Below are 25384 nucleotides of genomic sequence, written 5' to 3'. Positions count from 1 at the left end.
GAACCTTACTTACCAATTTTGGAACATGGGTGATTGTTAACAAAAACTCTAGAGAGAGAGAGTGGGCAAGACTAAGCTGGGAGAGAAAACAAAATTTAGGCCAGTTCACTGGTTTGTCTGCATGGATATTTCACTCAATCTAGTCCGAACTACATTTCAGTCAAGGTCTTAGAATTTGACCATTCGGATTAGCCACTCCTCCTGGTGGTGTAGGAAAGGAGAGAGTTTGAGCATTGGAGGAGAAACTGGAGGATGTTTTTGGTGTTGTTCCACAGTTCTCCTCCTTCCTTACCCCGTACTATACTATGTAAAGACCTGAGGAAAGTGGAATGTAGTCCGTGAGAGCTGTGGACACCATTCTGTTTCTAAGCATTCCTTTAACTTTTTATTGTTTCAATACAAAACTGATTTTTATTTATACCTGTGTATTCCTCTACCTGAATAGTGTGACTTATTTGAATACCACTAGAGGAGAGCTACTGTGGTCCTCCTCCACTACCACCACCCACCTTTACTGTACTTAGATCCCTTTTATATTTCTTACTTTGTTACAGAGGCAAGAAAGGTTTGCTGATCGGTCACTATTGGAAATGGAAAAAAGGGTAAGTGTCCATTTTATTGAGTAAGTAATCTTTTTCCCCTTTTATTGTTTTATATAAGCAATAGTGGAGGATTTTTTTCTTTTAGTTTTGGCTTTATGGTTGATAGTTTTAATTAGTGTAGATTAATGTTAATTTAATTAGGAATGTTTTCTGGTTTAGCTTCTTTATACAGTTCTATGGGATCTCTGTAGGTGTGAAATAACCCTGCCTCTGTAGGTGTTAAGACTTAATTTACCATGTTATTCCTTTAATGGATTAAAAAAAATCTTTGCCTTCATTCTGAAATGTACACATTGTGGTAATGAATCTGATGTTTTTGATATGCCATTTATCTCCTTTGGTTTTCTGTGGTGATATACTTAAAACATTTTGATCATGTATACATTTAGTTTAATTGTTTGCAAAATTTAAAGTTTATAAAGATTCTAAGAACATCAAATTTTAAAATTCTTTTTAAATTAATGATGCTTTACTTAATTTTGAATTTAAATATTTAACTTAAATAGGATATTTTAAACAAAAAAATGATTATTAGAAAAGCCTTTTTGCTCTTTTTTGTCTCTCTGTAATTTTTTAGCTGGCTGTGATAATAGTCACGTGTATTTCTTCATTTATTGTTATTGCTCAAGGGTCTTACAGTGGCCATAGGAATAACTCTACAAGTTTAGTTTGAGCAGTTCAGAATGTATAAATGATCAAAAGTTAAAGGAAAATGCCCAAAAAGTGTCTGTCTGTTCACGTGAGCTGTGGTTAGAGAAGTTATGTCCTGGGTAGCTGTGATCTCTAAGTCAAAGAATAAATAATCAGGAGCAGTTGATAAAACATTTTCTTCCATTCCATTATAAAAATAGCCAATTTACCTTTTTGACCAAAAACAAAAAAGAGAGAGAGAGAGAGAAATGATGTCTGTCCTTTTTTATTCTTGGCTTGCACATACATGATACATATATTCATACTCTGACATTCTCATCTGACTCCTTTGCCTGCCTGTCAAATGCAGATAAATTACTGAGTAGCTAATCTGCTTCCATTTTAACAGACATTAGTAATCATAGTATTAATAATAACTGCTAGCATTTATTCAGTGTACCAGGCAGGCACTGGGCTAAGCACTTTACATACATTTTCTCGTAACCATACTTTTTAATGTTAATAAGTTTGCCAAACAGAAGAAATTGCCTGCATCTTTATAATTGCTATTTTGGTGATAAGACAGATATAGACAAGTGTTCTTGTCTTCTTTACCAGAAAATAGTTAAAATCTTGAAGGTACCTAATAAAATTAAGGATGATGGGGCAGAAGGAAATAGGCTATTTATGATACTTCACCAAGTTACGAGGATCAAATATGACACTATATATCCTAGTGTTTTGGGAAGTGCAGTGGTTTTTATGAATTAGTCATGGCTGTATTACTAACTAGCAGAAAGTCCTATTCATAGGAAATAACATTTTTGTCTATGTAATAGTGTTTAAACAAGTTAAAAATAGAATAACATGGTACTTAAAAGACTATGAGTAGGATCCTATTTTTTTTTTTTTTACATCATATAACCTAAAACATTAACATTTACAGTAAATGTACTGCTTTACTAAATATCAACATTAATTATTAATCTGGGAAAGAATGTCTTGGGAATTCATAGTGATTAAACTAAATTTAAATGGTTTGTATCTGAAAGGTGACCGGCAAGAGTCAGTATCTTCTGGGCGGTATGACCTAACCAAAGTTTTACAGCACATTAATTACTGCTGCTTGCTTTTTGCATAACACCCTAGAATGCTTATTATTTAAGGCAGAATAAAACAGTACACTGCAGTAACGTATTGTATGTTGCCTTTGCCTGTCACTCTTTGAAAGGAGGAACATGAAAATACATGCTGCAGCTGCTGCTTCATTAGAGTCACGGCATCAGTGCTGCACACAGTATCAAGCTCAGTACAAAACTGTAAAGCCAACTGGATAAATAATGGCTAGTAAACCTTGCAGGTGGAGGAGATGAACTTCTCTTAGATCCTTTTGAAAGTTTACACATATTTTAGGCATGTTTGCTTCTTGCGTTTCTGCTTCTGTCACTGTAGAATAATTGCATCTATGTGTGGGGTTTTTTTTCCTCTCTACATAATCCTCAGTCTTGAGTATTGGTTTATTCTATGCCTAAGTTTAAATGAACTGAAAAAACAGTTTGAACATGTTATGTAGCATCTTACCTTAAAGTCAAAGCTTTAAAGAAAGAGCTTATAGAAATTAATAAAAATAATAATCTTCATATTTATTTCTTGAAAGAAATTTGGAAAGCTCTTTGCACATCACTGGCATCACATCTTTTTCCACACTGCTCCTGATTTGATTTTTGACTCTAAAGTGTCACTATTTCACAACTTAGAGAATTAAGAATATAATAATTATGTGATAAATATTGGTACCTTAAATTGATCTAGGAACGAAGAGCTCTAGAAAGAAGAATATCTGAAATGGAAGAAGAGCTCAAAGTAAGTAAACCATGCTACTACTTATGAGAGACCGTGCTGTTTACGAACTTAAATTTTACAGAACTAATAACATACTGTGTTCACATTAATTGTTCTCAACACTGATTGTGTAATTTGTGAATTATCCATATGCCGTGCTTCTCTTTATTCCTAAATCTAGGTTTTAGGTGAGCTAGGAGAACATTTATAATTCAAATCTTTTTGTTAATCAATTTTTATGGCTGTTTTGATAGTCAGGTGTAGAAGAAATTAGACAATAATGACTGTAAGATTTGGGATTTAGTATTTATTCTTCACATTTCACATACTCTGTTTCTTGGAGAGTAAATGGTGGAGTGGGGATCGATACAAAAGTGTTTTCCTTTGAAAATAAAGGACTTTATGGTAGTGGGCCAGCAGAGCTGTATTTTATGGAACTCTGAATTACCTGTAGAAGTAACAATTTGTTTTGAATGTTGGAAGGAACACTTCTTGCAGAGGGAACAAAAATAGCACAGTTAATTGATTACCTTTTATCATATTGTCTTGCATAAAATATCTTTATCACATTATGAATTAGTGAACTGATACTTATGAAAATGTGCCTATAGAATTAGACTGTCAAGATTTAATTATTGTATTGCTGAATTTGGTTTTTTGTTAGAATATTATTACTGAATGACTTTGGAGACAAATTTTTTGGATTTTGTTTGTTTATGTATTTTGTTTGATATGGAATTTTAGGACTACACTATTTACCTTTGTGAATCTCATGGAATATCCTTTTAAGACTCTTAATTTTTTTCCTCTTATATTCATTTATCTGTGATTCTTTGTATTTTTATTGTCCTCTTTTCCATTTTCTTATTTTTTTATTTTCTATTTCTTTATGTTCTAATTCCTGCAGAACCTGCACCAAATAAAGCAAATTCAGACTCTGAGAGAGTTAAATGAACGACTGCTGACTGAGAATAGGGCCTTGACAAGAGTGGTAGCCAAGCGCTCAGGGTTCTGTAGGCAACTGCAGTCTGTGAACCTATAACTTGTAGTTTCACCATTTCTTCTTGGTAGAGCCAGGCAGGTGTTTTTGTATTAGTAAGCGTGTCTTGAGCTCACTTTTACAAATTAATGCCATTGTGTCTGTAGCTTATCATATAACTGTTAATTATGCATGGCTTCTCAGAATGTTAGAAAGTGTCACTAATTGTATATTCTGACTGATAACCTACAGTGAATTTAGAGAACGGTTTAGGGATTTAAAGACTTGTCTGCACTTTTGCAAAAGCTTGTGCACATTTTTGGCTCTACAGATAATTTATGGATTAAAACTATGACCATTTAAAATTCTTGACTAGAAAGAAAAAGGAACGTAAACAGTGTAACATGTATTTTACATACAATTAATATGTTGAAGGTGATGATTAAACATATTTTATCTGTTTTTCAAAATAATGTCATTTTCACTCAGAACCACTTCAGGTAATATTCACTTAGTCCTTTACAGTGGTATCCTGATACATAAACTTCACATTACTGTATTTTATAACCATATATTCTGAAAACAAGAATTGATTCATTCCACATAAATTTAAACTCTTCATAAAGATTTTGCTTAAGGTAATTTTGCCAAGTAGAAGTTTTACTTTTGTCTAATTTTACAATCTAGTACATTTTGAAAGCTGAGGAAAGGTAGTAGAAAACTATTTCCAGTGTCTTGCAAAGTATGTTAGTGTCCAAAGTATAAACTGTTCTACTTCCTAGCAAATCTGGCAGAGCACATGGAATTTAAGTCATTCTTAGTAGAAAATCCAGTTTACTGTAACATTTCCACCCCCTCCTTCAGTTTGTCTATAGAACAGAAAATAGATTTCCTTTGAGGACCTGAGCGTGTGTTTTTCTCTTTGTTCCAAATACTGGTTGTTTTTTCAGTGCTTAGATATTTTCATAAATATATTTTGGCTTATAAGTTATTTTATACTATTCCAATAATAGGAATAATTGTTATCGTTTAATGAGCACCTATCTTGGATCAGACACTGTAGTACATGCGTAAGCTTAGTACTACAGTTGAATCCTTTAAGGAATTCTAATAATTTAGAACAAGTCTAACTCCCTCAAAACTTCCCTAAATAGGCTGGTTTTCTTGTGGAATAATATTTAAGGTCCGATGTAAATAAAGTAAAAGGCTTTGGTTTAGGTGCTGATAGAAGTCTTAGAGGAACTCCCTTTGAGAGCCTATCCTAACAAAAACAGGCTTCATTTTCTTGGCTGCTCTAATACAGTGTGCTTGTGAGTCATAATATCAAGTGATTTAGTACATTCCAAATGATAACTTTGGGAAAATAAACTTCTCATTCCATCATTTATTAAACTAATTAGCGTCACAAATCAAGTTTTTTCTTTCTTCTACGTTTTAGCCACTAGAAATTTATATAACTGACAAAGCTTGTTCATGTGTCTTGTGGTGAAAATATAAAAACACTAAGGGTAACATTTTTATCTTCCTATTGAAGTAAAACCTTTTCTTTTATTTTTACCCTCATAGATGTTACCAGACCTAAAAGCAGACAACCAGAGGCTAAAGGATGAAAATGGGGCCTTGATCAGAGTTATAAGCAAACTTTCCAAATAAAAAAAAGGAAAAAAAAAAAAAAGCAGCAAGTAATGGAATTGCACATATGAGCAACCCAGTGGACCATAATTGACAGTCACTGGAAGCCTGGGAAGAATCCAGGGAGACTGTCATTTTCGGATATCCTGCCAAATGCCCTCTTATCTAGGAATTTTGTTTTGTTTAATTTTCTGGGTTTTTGTTTTTTTTTTTTTTTTTCTTGTATCAAGACCATTGTTTCATGTTAATGCAGCTGCTGAGAAGATTTTTTTTTTTAATGACTGAGAAAACTTGTTTACAGCTCCAGCATTTAAGGAAAGTGTTCAAGGCCAGATATGCCTCAGAGATATTTAACCAGTAAGCCTTAGTTGTACATAAATACTTTTGTGTCAACAAAAACTTTCAGCTCTCACAGAAGACAGTTATTCAACATTTTTTGATGTGCCACAGTTTCCAGTTTTTCGATATTTTTTTGCTTTACATCTAAGTTTGGGTTTGTATTTTTTCCTTCTAACTCTTCATGTGGCAGACTCATCTATGTTTTCACAGCTTTCTCATTTACAGAAAAGAACACCTGTTCTCCTGATATTGTCATGTATTAGGCTAATGCTCTGTTGTCTTCCGCCTGGAACTGAATTGCTTGGTGGAACATTTGCTTTCACTGTTTGTGCAATATGCATTTATTTCTTATATGAATGCTTTAAAGTCAATTGAGATTAGATTCTTTTAAGTCCTATTTTCTGCCTTTGTTGGTCACTTTTTTGTTTTTGTTTGTTTTTTATTATTGTAGTATATAATCTTCACATTCATTTTAGCAGGTACTGAGTGATGCTGTATATATAAATAAGTGTATTGTTTTGATTTTTAGACCACCACATGGCATGCTTGACTATTTTCTTAATTCAAATGTCTGTTAATGCAAAGTAGGCTACTCCATAATAGTGTTAAAAACAAAATTTGCTAACAATGTGATATAAAGACTTAAAAAGTAACACATTATGTGGGGCCCTATCTTTACAAAAGTTTTCTACTGTAAAGTGCTTTTACTTTTATTTTCAGTTTTCATTTGATAGTATTCAACCACAACTAAAGTTGCATAAGATAATTGCTTCACATTTCACATACCTATATTTATCTGAGTGCTGTCTAAAACTGTTGTGCTAGCCAAAGTAATGCTATGAAATCATTTGCAGACTTAACCGTGAGTTAATGTTAAATGCACTGTTATTGCCATGTGAAGAGGCATTGACTTTGATACCACCATCATGTTCAGACCATTTTATACATTTCAGTGGCCTTTTTAAAAAAAAAAAAAAAAAAAAAGCAAAACCAAGTACATAGTGAAGATGGCTTTTATTTGGACAAATAGCTTTTATATTTTCATCAAACCATGCAAAAAAATACCACATCTTTCTGGCACATAACTGTCTCCTTAACCACTGAACAGTTCAGCCATTTGAATAAATTGTACATTGTAAAGCTTATAGTAGCTAATTGTATTATTGATTGTATTGTATACTATATTAAATGTGAATTTGTACCCCTTCATTTTAAAAGGTCATTGTGTTCTACTGCCTATTTTAGATTACTTTGGGGCTGGGAAAGGGTGTTTTGGTAAGCAGGATTTTAAGTCCTCTCTCTCTTGATTGGTTTTATGAAGATATAAGGTTATGCTCTTACTACCAAGCTCAGGATTCTTGATTTTTAAAGGTACAAGGATAGTTATGGGAATTTTATTTTTGGTTATATTTGAACTGTATGAATGGTGGGTCTGAATATAGAGAATTTCCATGGTCTTATGTGGACGTAAAATATACAGATAATTGATCAGTTTGAGTGACTGCAACATGTTCTGGTTGCACAACAGTTAGGCATGCTAAGGATTATATTTGTGAAGTTTGGATGCCTGTGAAGAATGATTAAATACATGTTTCTAATATTTTAGTGTTTTGTATTTAGGTTATTTATTCTTTGTATCTAAAACTGAACAGCTACTGTGCTATATTGATTTTATTGGTAGTATTGAGCAGACCTTGTTTCTGCATGAAACTAGTTGCAAAACCCACTATTTTGGAAATAAAAATGTATTTTGACATATACAAATAAAATGAATAAAACTATTTTAAATGTGTGACCTTTTACTGAAGACACTTAAATTTTGTTCTGAGATATTTAAATTCTGCATGGGTATTTTTTCACTAATTGCTTTACTTGGATTCCAATTTGAATAATTTTCAAAATTGTAATATTGTGATAATTTGCACAACATTGTACATGCACATCTGTAAATGCAATCTTAATTGCCATATTTATGCAATCTGTGTACCAATTTCGACAAATGTTTATATATTTTACATAAAGCTGTCTGTATGCAGAATCTGAGAACTAGTTTTTTTATGATAATAACTGGGTAAAAAATAATAGCGAGTTTCAAGATAGTAGCTTTGTAGCATGAGATTTCATTCACATAGACATTTTGTGGTTTCTAAATTAAACCTGTGCTTTTTCTTAGCTGCAGACATAGGCTTGGGAATACATATAAAGATAATACTCCATTGAAATGTAAAATAACACATCATTCCTCAACCTGGGTTTGTCCCAAGTTCAGCCCCTCATCTACTTGCACATCTATAACTACATAAAAGAGACACTTTTAATTTGGGGAACTTAGGTAAAGGACTTGTGGCAAGCCTTTGTTTACATTAATATAAGAATTGAATTCTATTTTTTCTATTTTCAGTACTTGTTTTCCCTAAGCATGCTCACAGAACTAAGAACATTACTGTTGTTTGTCCTGCATAAAAGAATTTCACGTGCACATACTTCAAAGCCAAATGAAAAGCAGCTATAGAACTGTGTCAGAGAGGTCTCATACAAAAAGTAGGTATTTACCAATCCACTCGACTACTTTACTCTTTTGCTTAGAAGTTTGTTATCACTTAGTCTTTCCTGGCCAATCTGAACAGTCATGACTCTCCATGTCATAAGTTGTCATAAGAAGAAAATCATCCAGAGCCCAGTTCTCTTCAGACCAGGACCATGTGTTTCCCTTAGGACACAATAGTCCTGTAGTTTGCCTTCCACTTCATCATTAGAAGCAGAATACAGCAGACTCCACTGACAACTATGAACTACCCATTGGTGAAAACCTTTGGCCACAAACATGAAGTCTGACTGATGAGCAGTCTTTTCTGTGATGTCCACGTGTTATACTGTATACGTGTAATCTCTGTGCATGAGTGCGTGTACACAAGCTGCTGTCCAAAAAGGATGGAGTATAGAATAAAATTGTTTTTCCTATTGTGTATAGCTCTAGATACCTAAATACATTGCTTGACTCATTTTGGAAAGGTTCTCTGGAGTTAAATGCTTTGGAAATGACAGATTGGTCTTTCTCTGAGGTAAGTGATGGAGAGTGTCTTATTTCTGTTCTTTGCCTACAAAATGACCAGATTACACAGCAATAAATTTAGGGCTCCTGGGTGGCTCAGTTAAGCATCTGACTTCGGCTCAGGTCATGATCTCACAGTTGGTGAGTTCGAGCCCCGCTCATCTCTCTTTTGTTCCTTGTTCGCTTGCACCCTCTCTCTCTCTCTCAAAAAAATAAAAAATGAAAATAAATAAAAATAGAAACATCGAGGAGTCAGGAGTTTAAGATATTATAATAAGGTAACATAATTTGCTTATTACCATAACTTGAAATTTTATTACAAGATGTTTTTGTTTATTTTTGGTTTTTTTTTAAGAGACTGAGGAGGAACAGAGAGAGGGAGAGAGAATCCCAAACAGGCTCCGCATTTATCAGCACTGAGCCCAACACAGGACTTGAACTCGTGGACGTTGGGATGACCTAAGCCAAGACCAGGAGTCAGACAGACACTTACCCAACTGAGCCACCCAGGTGCCCTTATTACAAGTTGTTTAAAGTTTATTATAAGTGAGCTTTTCTGAGCAGGTCTGTCACAACTTGCCACTGCTTGAATTCCAATAAATATATAGGTCACAAAAATTAACTATGTTTTCATTTTAAAAGGTAAATGAAAGAGATGCTTGAGTGGCTCAGTCAGTCAAGCATCCAACTCTTGGTTTCGGCTCAGGTCCTGATCTCACAGTTCATGAGTTCTAGCCCCAAGTCATGGGGCTCTGTGCTGACAACACAGACCTTGCCTGGGATTCTCTCTGCCCCTCCTCTGCTCGTGTTTCTCTCTCTCTCTCTCTCTCTCTCTCTCTCTCTCTCTCTCTCTCTCTTCCTCAATAAGTAAATAAACTTAAAAAAATAATAAAAGGCTAATGAAAAGGAGGGAGTGTTTAAGAAATTATCACTATTAGTAGATTCTGTTTTGGTAGATACAGCTAATAGGGCCTGTCCTTTGTGCTTCTGTTTCTGGGAGACTGAAAGTAGAAAAGAAGAAATTTATCTCCTTTCCCTTTCTCACACAGTATTTCTCACAGGTCTGATTCAATACAAATCTATTTCAATAGGATACCTACAACAGGCTGGGTAAATAAAGTCCATCTCCATCTTCTCAGTGAGAAACCGGAGATAACTGATCTAGCATTCCAAGCTAATACAAAGCAGAGCTCTTACCCAACCTTTGTTGTGGTTGTCCTTGTTCTTCCCAACTCTCAATGCAGGACTTTATCTACTATATCAGTTAGTCGGTTGGACGGTTTATTTGCATGAAATTGCATAAATTACCTGTGGGTCTATTTTATATGTCTAGGCTTAAAATACTTCAGGGGTAGTGTTTCTTGATTTTTTTTTTCACATACTTATTCTAATTCCACATCCTTATCCCGCATACACTAAATTTCTCCGTCTTTCCTTAGAACTTGTTATTACTAAACCATTTTGTCCTATAGTGGAATTTTTTTAGACTTTTAGGCTTTAATTCTCAAGCAGCTGGTTGATTTCCTGACACGAATTCTGTGTCCAATAGACCATCATAGTTTTAAAAATATTTTCACACACCCACATGCAAAAGAACTTCTGCATTCTTAAAAAATAGACATTTTTAGATGCACCTGGCTGGTCTAGTCAGTTAAACGTCTGATTTCAGCTCAGGTCAAGATCTTGCAGTTTGTGGGTTCAAACCCCACATTGAGCTCTGTGCTGACAGCTCAGAGCCTGGAGCCTGCTTCGGGTTCTGTGACTCCCTGTCTCTGCCTCTCTGCTCATACTCTCTCTGTCAAAAATAAACATTAAAAAAAATTTTTTTTTTTTAACGTTTATTTTTGACAGAGAGAGCATGAGTGGCGGAGGGGCAGAGTGAGAGGAAGACACAGAATTCGAAACAAGCTCCAGGCTCAGAGCTGTCAGCACAGAGCCCGATGTGGGGCTTGAACTCACAGACCACAAGATCATGACCTGAGCCAAAGTTGGATGCTAAACTGACTGAGCCACCCAGGCGCCCCTCCCCCCCAAAATTTTTTTAATACACATTTTTAACTTATGATTAGAGCTTAATTTCCAAGAACCTTTTTATCTCCAAGTAAGATAGGTGATATTGATAGTGCTATGGTTTTAGCAGCAAATTTTTCTCTCCCAATGAAAATGTGGACTGTCGATATATAACAGGTAAAAATTGTGTTTATGTTAACTCAATAGCTATGACCTCACCCCAAAAGAAGTTACTCAAGACTTAATAATAAGCCTAAGACAGTAGCATGACAGCAGCATGATTTTCTCACTTGCTTATTAATTCTATATTTTTAATCATGATGAGGAAAGAGCTTTGGATTCAGTCAGATCTAGATGTAAATCTCAGCTTTATGTGTGCCATTAGTCCAACTACTTAACCATTTGGGCTCAATGTTTTCAGGTAAACGACATATTTGTATAAAATGCCTTGAATACTTAGAGTTCAGTGGATGCTCAAAATTGCAATTACATTATTACTTTGAAGAAGTTACATTAATTTGTGATTTTTTTAAGTACTAATTTACTTAGGAATATAATTTATTTTTGCCAAGATAGTTTCCAAAGAAGCTTGTAGTGTTTATTTAAAAAGTTTGTTTCTTTTTAAAATACATTAAAACAAAATTTTGGAATAATTTACCCAGTTCCCATGAACACCTCATTTTTTACTCTAGGATCAGGAAGGGAGAAAGAGAAATAAGAGGTGGATTTCAGAGGACTTCCCTTCCACCATTGCAAAGAAGGAAAAGGTACACCTGTGTAACCATGCCATATCTGTGCCAACAGATTCCAGGGACACTGACTCTGGCGGTGTGACTAATCCACTTATGGACCCCAGTTGCTGTTACCAGAGGAAAGATGGGGAAAGTGCCAGAGAATTTATATATGTGACCTAGAATTTATTTGCCATACAGAAGAGGCAAGTGGTAAGTATGGGCTAGTGAATGTTTTCACACTTATAGGTGGTAATTATTACTCAGTATTTCTTGTTTTCATTAAAATTTATGCCTGTTGAAATGTCAGGATTATCACTAGCTTTGGATGCTTTTAAAGGTTACATGATGCTTCTCATAAAATATCCTCGGGTCATCTGGGTTATTTACCAGCCTTCAGTTCGGACTAACCTTATGACTAATGGTTTTCTGCAGAAGAGCTTTATTATCTTCCCTGTTCTTTTGTCTGAAATTTACAGTCCTGCCTCTCACTCTTGCTCCCTGTCTAGACTGCACCTCTTGTGTCAAGTACCTGCTTTACTGCAATCAGCAGTAGAAAAACCAGAGGGAAGGCAGCTAAATTTCACTATTTCCTGTGTACCACATCCTATACATATCTTGGTTTTCTGGTTTAAAAAAAATTTTTGTTAAGCTGTTTGTTTTACTGAGCTCCTTGAACAGGGTCTTTGTCATTTTTGTTCTCAGCACTTAGCACAGTGCCTTGCCCATAGTAGATGTTTGCTGAATATTTTAAAAAGGAAAGAATAAACCCAAATAATTAAATTGTGATATATTCATTTTGTGGAAGAAGAAATCTCAGCTGGCTTCTAGATTTTTTTAAGTCTGTTAAGCTATTGAACATAAACATTATGATTCCTGCAGACTTGGTCACTCAACAAGTTCCTGTTAACCCTTACAAGCCAGACACTGCCCTGCCTGGTAGGTATACACTGAGAAGCAAAGCAGGCAGCAATAAAACCCCTGTCTTGGGGCGCCTGGGTGGCTCAGTTGGTTAAATACCCAACTTGTCTCAGGTCATGATCTCACGGTTCGTGGGTTCAAGCCTCACATCGGGCTCTGTGCTGACAGCTCAGAGCCTGGAGCCTGCTTCAGATTCTGTGTCTCCCTCTCTCTCTGCTCCTCCCCCACTTGCACTCTGTCTCTCTCAAAAATAAACATGAAAACAGAATTTAAAAATAAAAGCTGTATATTAAAAAAAAGCCTGCCTTGTGGAGGTTACATTCAAATAGTGAAAAGATTGAAAGTAGGCAAATACACTATTGTAGAAGATAAAGTTCTCTGGAAAAAAAAGTAGAGTAGGACAAGAGATTTCAGGGATGAGGGCGAGTTAGAGAAGGCCTCACTGAGAAGGTAACATTTGAGGAGTGTCTAGCTGAGTCAGAATGTGTGACTTTTGATCTCTGCATTGTAAAAGTTCGAGCCCCATGTTGGGTGTAGAGACTACTTAAAAAATAAAATCTTTAAAAAATAACATTTGAGCCAAAACTGGAAGAAGGAGAAGGGAAAAATACTGCGGTATCTGGAGAAGAGCTTTTTCAGAGGGAGCTAGGAAAGCAAAGGACTTGAGATGCAGGTATTCTCGAGTGTCTGACAAACCAGAAGGTTAATGTTACAGCCATGTGAACAAGAAGATTAGGAGAGATCTGAGAAGCAACAGAGAGCTAAATTAGGGACTTCGTTTAGACATGTATTGACCACATACCATGCTTGCTCCTGAGTGATAGACTTGCTTCTTCAACAACCTTACTGTTTTTTTAAGTATGTATGTATGTACGTATGTATTTTGAGAGAGAGAGAGAGAAAGTGCAAGCAGGGAAGGGGCAGAGAGAGGGGGAGAGAGAATCCCAAGCAGGCTGCACACTGTCAGTGAGGAGCCTGATGTGGGGCTCGATCTCACAAATGGTGAGATCATGACCCGAGCCGAAATCAAGTGTCAGATGCTTAACCGACTTAAGCCACCCAGGTGCCCCAGCAACCTTACTATTTTTATCTATGCCCTTTCCCAACAATAATTTGTAGCTCTTTATAATAAAAACTACAAATACTATTTATTTAAAAATAAGAATTAGATTGTAAATTTTTAATTGAGAAGAATAGGAAACAAGTCTCCTCAGGGGAAAATTAATTAAATGCAAAACATTTGCTAAGACTCCTGACAGCCAAGTTAGAAATGGAAAAATGGGTTATTATACACATCAATACTACCTAAAAGAAGCACACTGGTTCTTTGGGCAAAATTGATATTTTAGATCAGTTCTCAAAAGAATTTTCCCATTGGTTTTACAATTGGTCTGTACACCTAATGCATTGCCTTCATTTATGTCTCTTTTTTGTAGCATTTGTTCAGATGGTCATTTTTTATTTCTGCTTTCAAAAGTAAAATCGAGAATGTAAAATGTGCTTCTATAGTTGCTAAGACATAGTTCCAAGAAGGATCAGTTTACTTTAATCCCGCCGACTAGTAGTATCCACCATCTTTCTTGTCCTAGGAATGTCCCAGGAATAGTTAACTTAATCATTCCTCTAAAACAGTGGTTCTCAAATATGAGTCACCTGGAGATCTTGGGCTTCACTCCTATTTCTAATTCAGTATTTAGGGGCTGGAGTGGGACCAGTGAATTTGCATTCCTATCAAGTTAACAGGTGATGCTGATACTGCTCGTTGAGGGATATATGTATTTTGAGACATACAGCATTATAATATCACTTGTCCATCTCTTGACTGGAAATAGAGAATTTGAAAATGAAATCTCTTCTGAGAACTCCGAATGTGGGTATCCTGTATTAACAGTTAAAAGAGATAGTATAGGGGTGCCTGGGTGGCTCAATCAGTTGGGTGTCTGCTCTTGATTTCAGCTCAGGGGGCTAATTGGGGTCTTTTGTGGTTCCATTAGCCAAAGCAAAATTGAGAAAGAAAAACAAAGCTGGAGGCCTCACACTCTCTGATTTCAAACTATATTACAAAGTTATAGTAATCAAAACAGTATGGTACTGACATAAAACCAGACACATAGATCAATAGAACAGAACAGAAATCCCAGAAATAGGGGCACCTGAGTGGCTCAGTCAGTTAAGTGTTTGACTCTTGGTTTCAGCTCAGGTCATGGGATCTGACCCTGTGTTGGGCTCTATGCTGGCAACACAGAGCCTGCTTGGGATTCTCTCTCTCTCTTTTTATGCCCCTCCCCCATTCACACTGTCTCTGTCTCTCTCAAATAAATAAACTAAAAAAAAAAAGAAAAGAAAAAAGAAAAGGAATCTCAGAAATAAGCCCACATACATATGGTCAATCAATTTATGAAAAAAAAATTATGAAAAGATTTATGAAAAATACAGAAAGAACAGTTTCTTCAATAAATAATGTGGGAAAACTGAACAGCCACACGCAAAAGAATGAAATTAGAACACTCTATTACACCAACTGCAAATAATAACTCAAAATGTATTAAAGAGTTTTAAAAAAATATGTTAAAGAGTTGAATGCAAGACCTGAAACTATAAAACTCCCAGAACATAGGCGGGTGCCCGGGTGGCTGAGTAGGTTAGGTGGCAAGTGGCAGCTCCTTGTTTTGGCACAGGTCATGATCTCACAGTTTGTGATTCAAGCCCCTCATCGGGGATTCTCTATGCCCATTCCCCTGCCCCCCCAAAATAAATAAGCCTTTAAAAAATTTTTTTTAAAAGAAGAAAAAAAACGTAGGCAATAAACTCCTTCACACCAGTCTCAGCAATGATTTTTTTTTTTTGCATCTGACCTCCAAAAGCAAAGGCAACAAAAGCCAAAATAAAATAAGTGGATTATATCAAGCTAAAAAGCTTCTGCACAGCAAAGGAAACCAACAAAGTTAAAAGGCAATGTACTGAATGGGAGAAAATATTTGTAAACCACTTACCCAAAATGTATAACACTTATATATAACTCAGCACCAAAAAAATCACCAAACTCCAGTTAAAAAATTAGAGAATCTGAATAGACATTTTCTTTCTTTCTTTTCGTTTTTTAAGCAAGCTCTACACCCAATGTGGGGCTTGGACTCACAACCCTGAGACGAAGAGTCTCATGCTCTACTGACTGAGTCAGCCTGGCACTCCAAATAGACATTTTTCTACCGAAAACTTACAGATGGCCATCAGATGCATGAGAAGATGCTCCACATCACTAATCATCAAGGAAATACAAATCAAAATCACAATGAGATACCACCTCACACCTACCTGTAGAATGGCTAGTGTAAAAAAAAGGAAGAAGTATTAGCAAGGATGTGGAGAAAAGGAGGCCTTTGTGCACTGTTGGTGAGAATGGAAAACAGTATGAAGTTTTCTCAAAAACTTAAGTATAACTGCCATATGATCCAGCAATTCCACTACCAGGTATTTATCCAAAGAAAACAAAAACACTAATTCAAAAAAATACATGCAACCCTATGTTTATTTTAGCATGATGACAACCAAGCTATGAAAACAACCTAAGTCTCCACTGATGAATAACTGGCTAAAGAACATGTGGTGTGTGTATATATGTGCACACACATATATGCAATGGAATATACATAAATGTATATACACATGTGGTGTGTGTGTATATATATGCACAATATATATTCAATGGAATCCTGCTCAGCCATGAAAAAGAGCAAAATCTTGCCATTTGCAACAACACTGATGGACCTTGAGGGAATTTTGCTTGGTGAAATAAGTCAGACAGAAAAATACAAACACCACTTACATGTGGAATCTAAAGAACAAAATAAAACTCAAAGATACTGAGAATAGAACTGTGTTTGCTAGAGGAGAGGTTGGTTTGGAGGTGTGCAAAATGGGTGAAGAGGGTCAAGAGTACAAACTTCCAATTATAAAATAAGTAAGTCAGGAGGGTGTAATGCACAGCATGGTGACTATAGTCAAAAATATCGTAGTGCATACTTGAAAGTTGCCAGGAGAATAAATCCTAAGAGTTCTCATCATATGAAAAAAATTATGACTCTGTATCATGATGAATGGTAAGTAAACTTACTGTGGTGATCATTTCAACAGAGTATACAAATGTTGAATCATTATGCTGTATGCTTGGAAATATTATAATGTTATATGTCAACTATACTTCAATAAAAAAAAATAAATTAAAAATGAACACTGGGGGGCGCCTGGGTGGCTCAGTCGGTTAAGCGGCCGACTTCGGCTCAGGTCATGATCCGTGAGTTCGAGCCCTGCGTCGGGCTCTGTGCTGACAGCTCAGAGCCTGGAGCCTGTTTCAGATTCTGTGTCTCCCTCTCTCTGACCCTCCTCTGTTCATGCTCTGTCTCTCCCTGTCTCAAAAATAAATAAAACGTTAAAAAAAAAAATTTAAAAATAAAAAAAAAAAAATGAACACTGGAAGGGTGCCTGGGTGGCTCAGTTGGTTAAGCATCCAACTACAGCTCAGGTCATGATCTCATGGTTTGTGAGTTTGAGCCCCACGTTGGGCTCTGTGCTGACAGCTCAGAGCCTGGAGCCTGCTTCGGATTCTGTGACTCCCTCTCTCTGCCCCTCCCTCACCTGTGCTCTGTCTCTCTCTATCAAAAATAAATAAACATACAAAAATTTTAAAAAATAAAAAATAAAAAAATAAAAAAAATAAAAATGAACACTGGGGCACCTGGCTGGCTCAGTCAGCGGAACACGCAACTCCCAATCTTGGCGTCATGAGTTCAAGCCTCACGTTGGGCATAGAGCTTATTTAAAACACAAATAAATGTAGGGCACCTGGTGGCTCAGCCAGTTAAGCATCCAATGCTTGATTTCAGCTCAGGTCATGATCTCATGGTTTGTGAGTTTGAGCCCTGAATGGGGCTCCAAGCTGACAGTGCAGAGCTTGCTTGGGATTCTCTCTCTCCCTCTGCCCCTCCCCTGCTCACTCTCTCTGTCTCTCTCTCAAAATAAAAAAACTTTAAAAAAACAAACTTTAACCTGAAAAAATAAAAGTTTAAATGGAAATAATAATGAACAATTATGGTAATGGATAGGAAGAATGCCTTCTAAAGTCATATCAGTAGATTTGACATGGTCAAAGAAAGAAAGAGTGAATTGAAGACAGGTCAATAGTTACCCACAGTGAAGCTCAAAAAAAAAAAAAAAAAAGAAAGAAAGAAAAGAAAGAAAAAGAAAACAGCACAACACACAAGAGCTATGGAACAATATCATATAGTCTCCTATCTGTGTAATTTTAATCCCAGGAGGAAAAGAGAGATAAATGGGACAGAAGAGATAATGGTCAAGAATTTTTCAAAATTAATGAACCACATCAAACCACAGTTGCAAAATGGCAAGGTTTTGTTTGTTTGTTTTTGTTTTTGTTTTTTTTAACCTAGATATACAATCTTTCCAAATTTCCAAATTTCAACTCTAGTAGTTTTTGACACAAGAGTCTCTCTGTAAAGAAAACAGATGCTGTATCATTAACACCTGGATTTTTTTTTCTTAACAGGAGGCTGCAGCCAGCTGTTGATAGGGCATCATCAGTTCAGATGCCAACACAAGTTCCTTTAAGGTAGACCTTTTGTTGGGGCGCCTGGGTGGCCCAGTTGAGTGTCCGACTTCGGCTCAGGTCATGATCTCACCATCCATGAGTTCGAGCCCCGCGTCAGGCTCTATGCTGACAGCTCAGAGCCTGGAGACTGCTTCAGATTCTGTATCTCCCTCTCTCTGCCCCTTCCCCCTCATGCTATCTCTCTCTGTCAAAAATAAATAAACATTAAAAAATTTTTTTTTAAAGACAGACCTTTTGTTTCCAGATATGAAGACAAACGTTTAACACATCTTGGCCTTTGCTTGTTTCAGGCAGTTCATCAAACCATGATCTCCAACAAAACTCTGAGCCACATCTTGTAGAAACCTGGGTTCCATGGAGCCCCAGTGAAGAAACTCTACTCTAGGAATTGCAATACGCATCTTTAATTTGTCATAGTCCACTACAAGTTAGTATTATAGCACTTTATGTAAAATGGCAGAAACTTGCAACAGTTTATGTCATTTACCACCCTCTATTCCTTGTGCTATTGCTATCATACATTTTATATCTACTTATTTATAAATACCACAGGACTATGTGATAATAATAATAATCAGTTGTCCTTTAAATAAGGGGAAAGAGTTGATGTGGTCAGTAGAATGATGGTCTCCAAAATATGTCCATGTCCTAATCCCCAGAATTTGTGAATATGTTAGGTTACATGTCAAAGGGGAATTATGGTAGTAGATGGAATTAATGATGCTAATCAATTGACTTTAAGAAAGGGATATTATCTTAGATTACCCAATTAGGCTCAGAGTAATTACAAGGATCCCTAAAATGGGGAAAGAGAGGCAGAAAAAAAAAACAATAGAAATGGCAGCATGAGAAGGACTCAGCTTGACATTGGTGACTTTGAAAATGGTGAAGTGGGTCACAAGCCAAGGAATGCAGGTGGCCTCTAGAAGGTAGAAAATCAAGGAAATGGATTCTACTCTAAAGCCTCCTTAGGAGAACTGTTAACCCCTTAATTTTAGCTCGGTGAAGCCCATTTCAGACCTCTGACCTCCCGGTTTAAGACAATCCATTTATCTTATTCAACCCACTTTGTGGTAATTTGTTATAGCAGCAATAGGAAACCAATATAGATAGTATTTTGTATTTACTTTTTCAGGTGCTCTTTATTTCTTCCTGTAGATTGAAATTGTCATATCATGTCATTTACTTTTAAAGAACATCTTTTTGCATTCTTTGCAGTGGAAGCCGGCTAGTGATGAATTCTCTCAATTTTTCTTTTATCTTTATTTCTGTATTTACCTTTAATTTATGGAGATTATTTTCTCTAGATATAGAATTCTTGTTCAACTTATATTTCCTTCTGTTCAGCTCTTTAAAGTTGTCATACAATTGTCTTCTGGTCCTCATTGTTTCTCGTGAGAGAAATATTCGTTTCATTTTCCCCCTACATAATTTTTTCCCTTTGGTTGTTTTAAGATTTTCTCTCTTTTTTTGTTTTTCAGCAGTTTGGTGGTACATAGGTGGGATTTTCTTTGTGCTTTTGCTGCAAGGAGTTCACTGAAAGTTTTGGAACTGTAAATTGATGTTTTCACCAAATTTGGGAAATTTTCAGCTATTATTTCTTCTTCCCCATTACATATTTTCCCTCTTTTCCTTTTGGTTTACAATTGCATGCTTGATATTGTCTAATAACTTACTAAGGCTTTGTTTTATTCATCTTTTTTCTCTTTTTCTTCAGATTGGACACTTTTGTTGATCTTTCTTCAAATTCACTGATACTTTTGCCATCTCCAATCTGATGTTAGACCCATCCAAAGAATTCTTCATTTCAAATGTTATACTTTTCAGTGCTAGAATTTCATCTTTTTGGTAGTTTTCATTTTTCTCCTGAAATTCCTCTATCTGCTCACTCACTATGGTTATATTTTCTATAAGTCTTTGAAAATATTTATAACAGTTTTAAAGTCCTTTAAAGTCATATGGATCATCGCAGGGTCTGTTTCTATTGACAACTTTTTCTCTAATCTTAGTCATGTTTTCCTAAGTCTTTACAGGTCTAACTTAAAAAAAAAATTTTTTTTTTAATGTTTATTTTTGAGACAGAGAGTGTGAGTGGGGAAAGGGAAGAGAAAGAAGGAGACACAGAATCCAAAGCAGGTTCCAGGCTCTGAGCTGTCAGCATAGAGCCCAACACAAGGCTTAAACCCATGGTCTGTGAGATCATGACCTGAGTCAAAGTTGGACATTAACTGGTTAAGCCACCCAGGCACCCCTAATTTTTAAATTTTTTTTAATTTTTAAATTTTTTAGTAAGCTCCACACTCAAAATGGGGCTTGAATTCATGACCCTGAGATCAAGAGTCACATGCTGTACTGACTGAGCCCACCAGGTGCCCCACATGTTTAATTCTTTTTTTTCTCTTAAACATTTAATTTTTAAATTTTTTTTTATTTTTTGAGAGATGGCACATGCACGCACAAGTTGGGAAGGGAAAGAGATAGAATCCCAAGCAGGGCTCAATCTCACGAACCCGTGAGATCATGACCTGAGCCTAAATCAAGAGTCAGACACTTAACCAACTGAGCCACCAGGCACCCCTAATTATTTTTTTAAGATTTTATTTTTAAGTAATCTCTACACCCAACATGGGGCTCGAACTCACAACCCTGAGATCCAGAGTCACATGCTCCACGAACTGAACCAGCCAGGCACTCTACATGTTTAATATTTTTTATCCTAGACATTGTGGATAACACATGAATTTATCTTCCTCTGAAGGGTTCTAATTTCTGTTCTAGCAGGGAGCTAAGTTATTGATGACTTTAGTGGCTTATGACTTTGAACTTGTGTAAGCTTACTCTTTATAGTTTTAGAATGGCTCTATTTCAATTTTACTCTTAGTCTTAGAGCAAATCTTTAGTCCCAGGAAATACTTCAAAAAGGTGTAGCCCCTTCTGAGTTTTGATGAAAAGCTTGAAATGTTTACCAAGCCCCACTGACTTGGTAGGTCTATTGTCTGAATGTCTGTTTCCCCTACATTCACATGTTGTAATCCTAACACCAAATGTAATGGTGTTAGGAGGCGAGGCTTTTCGGAGATGGTGATTAGGTCATGAGGATAGGACACTTGTGAATGGATTAGTGCTTTTATAAAAGAGACCCCACAGAGCTCCTTAGCCCTTTCCATCAGATGTGGATACAAGAAGCCTGGAAGAGGGCCCTCACCCACCATGCTGGCCCTTCAATCTTGGGACTTCTAGCTTCAGAACTGTGAGAAATAGGGGCACCTGGGTAGCTCCGTCGGTTAAGCATCTAACTGTTGATTTCGGCTCAGGTCATGGTCTCAAGGTTCATGAAATTGAGCCTGGCGTCAGACTCCATACAGACAGCCCGCTTGGGATTCTGTGTCTCCCCCTCTCTCTGCCCCTCCCCCCCCAGCCTCAAAATAAATAACTAAACATTAAAAAAAAAAAGAAAGAAAGAAAAAGAACTGTGAGAACTGTGATATTTTTGTTACAGTAGGCCAAATTGGACTAACACAGTAGGATTCAATATCCAAACTCTGCCTCTTTTGTGTTGACAACAATTGAAATCTCTGCTCCATTTTTTCTAACTGTTCCTTCCTTGGTGTTTTTTTTTTTTTTGTTTTTTTTAAACCAGGTGTATGCAATTCATACAAATATTTGAAGGAAATTTGTTCATAGATTTTGGGACTCCCATCTCTATGACTCTCATTTCCAGAATTTCCCCCCCTTAATTTCAGATCTTCTGGTAGCCCGAAACTCTGTTCTCTGTTGCCTTAATCCAGTAAGATTAATTCAGTTTAAGTTCTTAATTCAGTTTAAGTTCTAGCTACCCTCTATTGCACTCACTGGGCAATGCCCTCAGAGGGGTGAAACTGTTTAAACATGGCTCTCACCAAGTGTGGTTTCCTTTTTCCAGGGTTGAGTCCTCTGTAGTTTAGGCCTGCTTTTGGTTGCTCTCCAGCTATTTTTTACATTTTGTCCAGAGCCCAGAAATGTTATTTGTGGGAGGCTTAGTCCAACATAAACTACTCTGCCTTTACTGGAAGCAAAACCTCCATATAACTTTTATAATTTAAAAAGTAACTTTTAAAAAGGCTGGAACCAGGGCACCTGGCTGGCTCAGTCAGTAGAGCATTTGACTCTTGATTTTAGGATTGTGAGTCTGAGCCCCATGGTAGGTGTAGAGATTACTAAAAAATAAAGAAATAGACTTTAAAAATACATAAAAATAATAAAATCTTAAGAAAAATAGATTTTGCCTCATTCTCTCTGAACCAAACATGTGCACCCAGTGGCCCCTGGTGGGTGCACACTCTCGTACCATACACACGTGGGAGCACACTCACCAGTAGTCCCACACTGAAGGCAGTGGTGGGGGCAGCAGGTACCTGCTCGGATGCCAGTGCAACCCTCCAACCTTGCAATTCATTTGCTGTCCAACCCCCAAACCTACACCTCCCAGACACCCCCCTCAGAAAACAGTGCCTGCCCCCAAAGCACATCCACAATGTAAAAGTTAATTAATTAATGGGTAGTATGGAGAAAAAAAATAAAAGTTAAGATGATGCTGATATTATTCTAAATAAATAGTACATTAGTTTTAGGCTCAAAGATAATAAGACCTGATCTGGATTACGTAACATTTGTGTTTGCCTTGTCAGTCAGACCTTGTTGATAACTTTGGAACAGTTGTTGGCTCTTCTGTATACCTATTAACTTGGAAATCAAGTCAGACAGTAACATATGGGTAATATCTCTGATATTAAATACAATTTTCCCAATTAGACGTCAGAAATACATGTTACAGTGTCAAGTGTTAGAGTGTCTGTAATACCGCTCTGTATGTAGGAAGTCATAGGAAGAGAATGCAGAAATGTCATCAATCACTATTGAATTTTGCCAATTGACTTGTATTCACAACAGAACCTGTGAAGGTGTGGGACTCAAGACACAAAGATGATCCTGTTGCTAATATGGAAACTGTACAAGGTGAAAATAAGAGTGGACTGTGGAATTTGGTAAATTATTGAAGAACACTTGCATTTGATGTATCAGATAGTAAAAAGCACAGTCAGACTGTGCTTCAAGACGTCCCTAATAGTCTCATTAATAATCTGTGGATTATTCTAATAGATTATTGAGGCAAATAGAGATGGTGGTTAATGTCAGCCTCTGGCTCCTAGGTTTGAATCCTCACTTTGTTATTTCTTGGCTGAATGAGGTGGGCAATTTACCAAGCTTCTCTGTTTCTTAGTTTCTTCATTTATGAAATGCAACTGATAATAAAATTTACCTAATAGTATTATGAGGATTCAATGAATTAGTACATGTATTCAATTATTAAGTGATCAAAAATATTATATACTACTATTATATACTTGGGTTTAATGAGATAATGTGGACCTAGTTAGAGTCAAGTGCCATTAATGGAGCTAAGCAGGGTCTCAAACCTAACAAATCTTACATTACACTCTACACAGAGGATGTTTATTTTCTACAACATCGTTATGCCATTGCAGGATTATTTGTTGTAATTTGACAACTGTATTCCTCTGTTACTATACTTAAAATGAATATTGATTTTGTAGGACTAATTAATGTGTGCCCTAGTATCTCTTACTGAGAGCCAAAATTAATTTTTGCTACTAAAAAAATTAACTAAAAAATAAAAAGACTAGAACCAGTGGACCAAACTATAGCATTTTGTACTAGAGATTAGTTTTATAGATAATATTTATCTTCTATTTTCTAAATTTTCTGTAATGTGATTTTTTTTTAATTAAACATTTTTTTTTTAGTGGATACAACTTGCATGGAGAAGGAGAGGTATTCCAAATAGTAGGAAGTACATAGAGTAAAAGGTGTGTTTATGTGAAGAACATGAGTCATCTTTGGGTCAGCTGTTGAGTGGGAGCAGGATGGTTTTGCAAGGGCGGAGAAGTGTAAAGAAACAAAACTCTGCCATATCAAAGGCAATTCTCTCAACTCATTGCCAAAGAGCTTGAGTTGTAAACCTGCTGGATTACCTTATGTAGTAGAAGAATAACTGAATCTGCCACAGAGAGCCTTAAACATTTTATTGAAAATTTCCAGAGGGGCCTGAGTGGCTCAGTTGATTAAGCATCCAACTCTTGATTTCGGCTCAGGCCAGTATCTCATGGTCATGAGATTGAGCCCTGAGATTCTCTCTCTCCTTCTCCCTCTGCCCCTCCCCTGCTCCCACCTGCACCCTCTCTCTCTCTCTCTCTCTTTCAAAAATAAAATAAAATCAAAAAATAAAATTTCCAACTTAATATTACATAAAATAATTAACAGACATATACAACTAACTTGTATGCATCTTCATGCAAATCATAAAAGGTTATTGAAAAAGGAAAACAACTAACTTGTAGAGTAATGAAATTTGGGGGTGATTTTTTAATGCAGCAGATCTCAATTTTTTCCCCGCAGGACACACAAAATGGGTGACTTTCACATTCCCATGGAATTCCTAGATAGTGGCCTCTGGCACAAGTAAGAACATACTAGAGATTATGGGAAACTCTTTTTTGGCCTGCAGTAAGACATTCCCCTCCGCCACTTTTCCTCTTCCACTCAGGAATGCACACACATTAGAATTCAAGTAAGTGAGAATGTTATTATCCAGAAAACCTTGATTCTGTTCTAACTTAAATAATTAGAAAATATTCAGTCATTTAACAGGTATTTACTAAACACCTACCATATACAATGTACTGGTTCTATTTCAACTATTAATTACTACAACTTACTGATCACACAGTTCATGACTGGTTTAGGTAAGACACCCATGTAAGGCAACAGAGAGATTTCTTGTTTTAAATCACTTAAATTGTCATAACGTTGTTTGTAAAATAAATTAAGATTTTTTTTAGCTTTTTTTTTTTTTTTTTTTTTTTTTTTTGAGAGAGAAAGAGCATGAGCAGGGGAGGTGCAGAGTGAGAGAGGGAGTCACAGAATCCGAAGCAGGCTCCGGGCTCTGAGCTGTCAGCACAG

At 36.2% G+C, this 25384-nt stretch overlaps 1 protein-coding gene and 1 long non-coding RNA gene across 7 annotated transcripts in view; both read left to right on the top strand.

The window, feature by feature from the left end:
- The window catches only part of PPP1R12A (protein phosphatase 1 regulatory subunit 12A), a 160717-nt gene extending 153088 nt beyond the window's left edge, over positions 1–7629 (top strand). For 5 of the 6 annotated variants that reach the window (XM_042947242.1, XM_042947243.1, XM_042947241.1 and 2 more), the window contains 3 exons: positions 555–602; positions 3045–3095; positions 5620–7629. In XM_042947242.1, coding sequence (XP_042803176.1) covers positions 555–602; positions 3045–3095; positions 5620–5706 — 186 coding nt within the window. In that variant the 3' untranslated portion in view covers positions 5707–7629. Of the gene's footprint in view, positions 1–554; positions 603–3044; positions 3096–3981; positions 4566–5619 lie in introns of those variants that run through there. The other variant, XM_042947247.1, reaches the window with a different exon arrangement.
- Positions 7630–11071: 3442 nt separating this feature from the next.
- On the top strand, positions 11072–24508 carry LOC122224861. The gene is made up of 4 exons (XR_006204964.1): positions 11072–12030; positions 18302–18364; positions 18655–18791; positions 23294–24508. It is a non-coding gene; the product is annotated as an uncharacterized LOC122224861 (long non-coding RNA).
- The last annotated feature ends 876 nt before the right edge of the window (positions 24509–25384 follow it).

Source organism: Panthera leo, chromosome B4 (genome assembly GCF_018350215.1).
Source record: "Panthera leo isolate Ple1 chromosome B4, P.leo_Ple1_pat1.1, whole genome shotgun sequence".
Taxonomy (NCBI): Eukaryota; Metazoa; Chordata; class Mammalia; order Carnivora; family Felidae; genus Panthera; species Panthera leo.
Note: the sequence above shows the minus strand (reverse complement) of the source record. Positions and strands in the feature narration are given on the sequence as shown.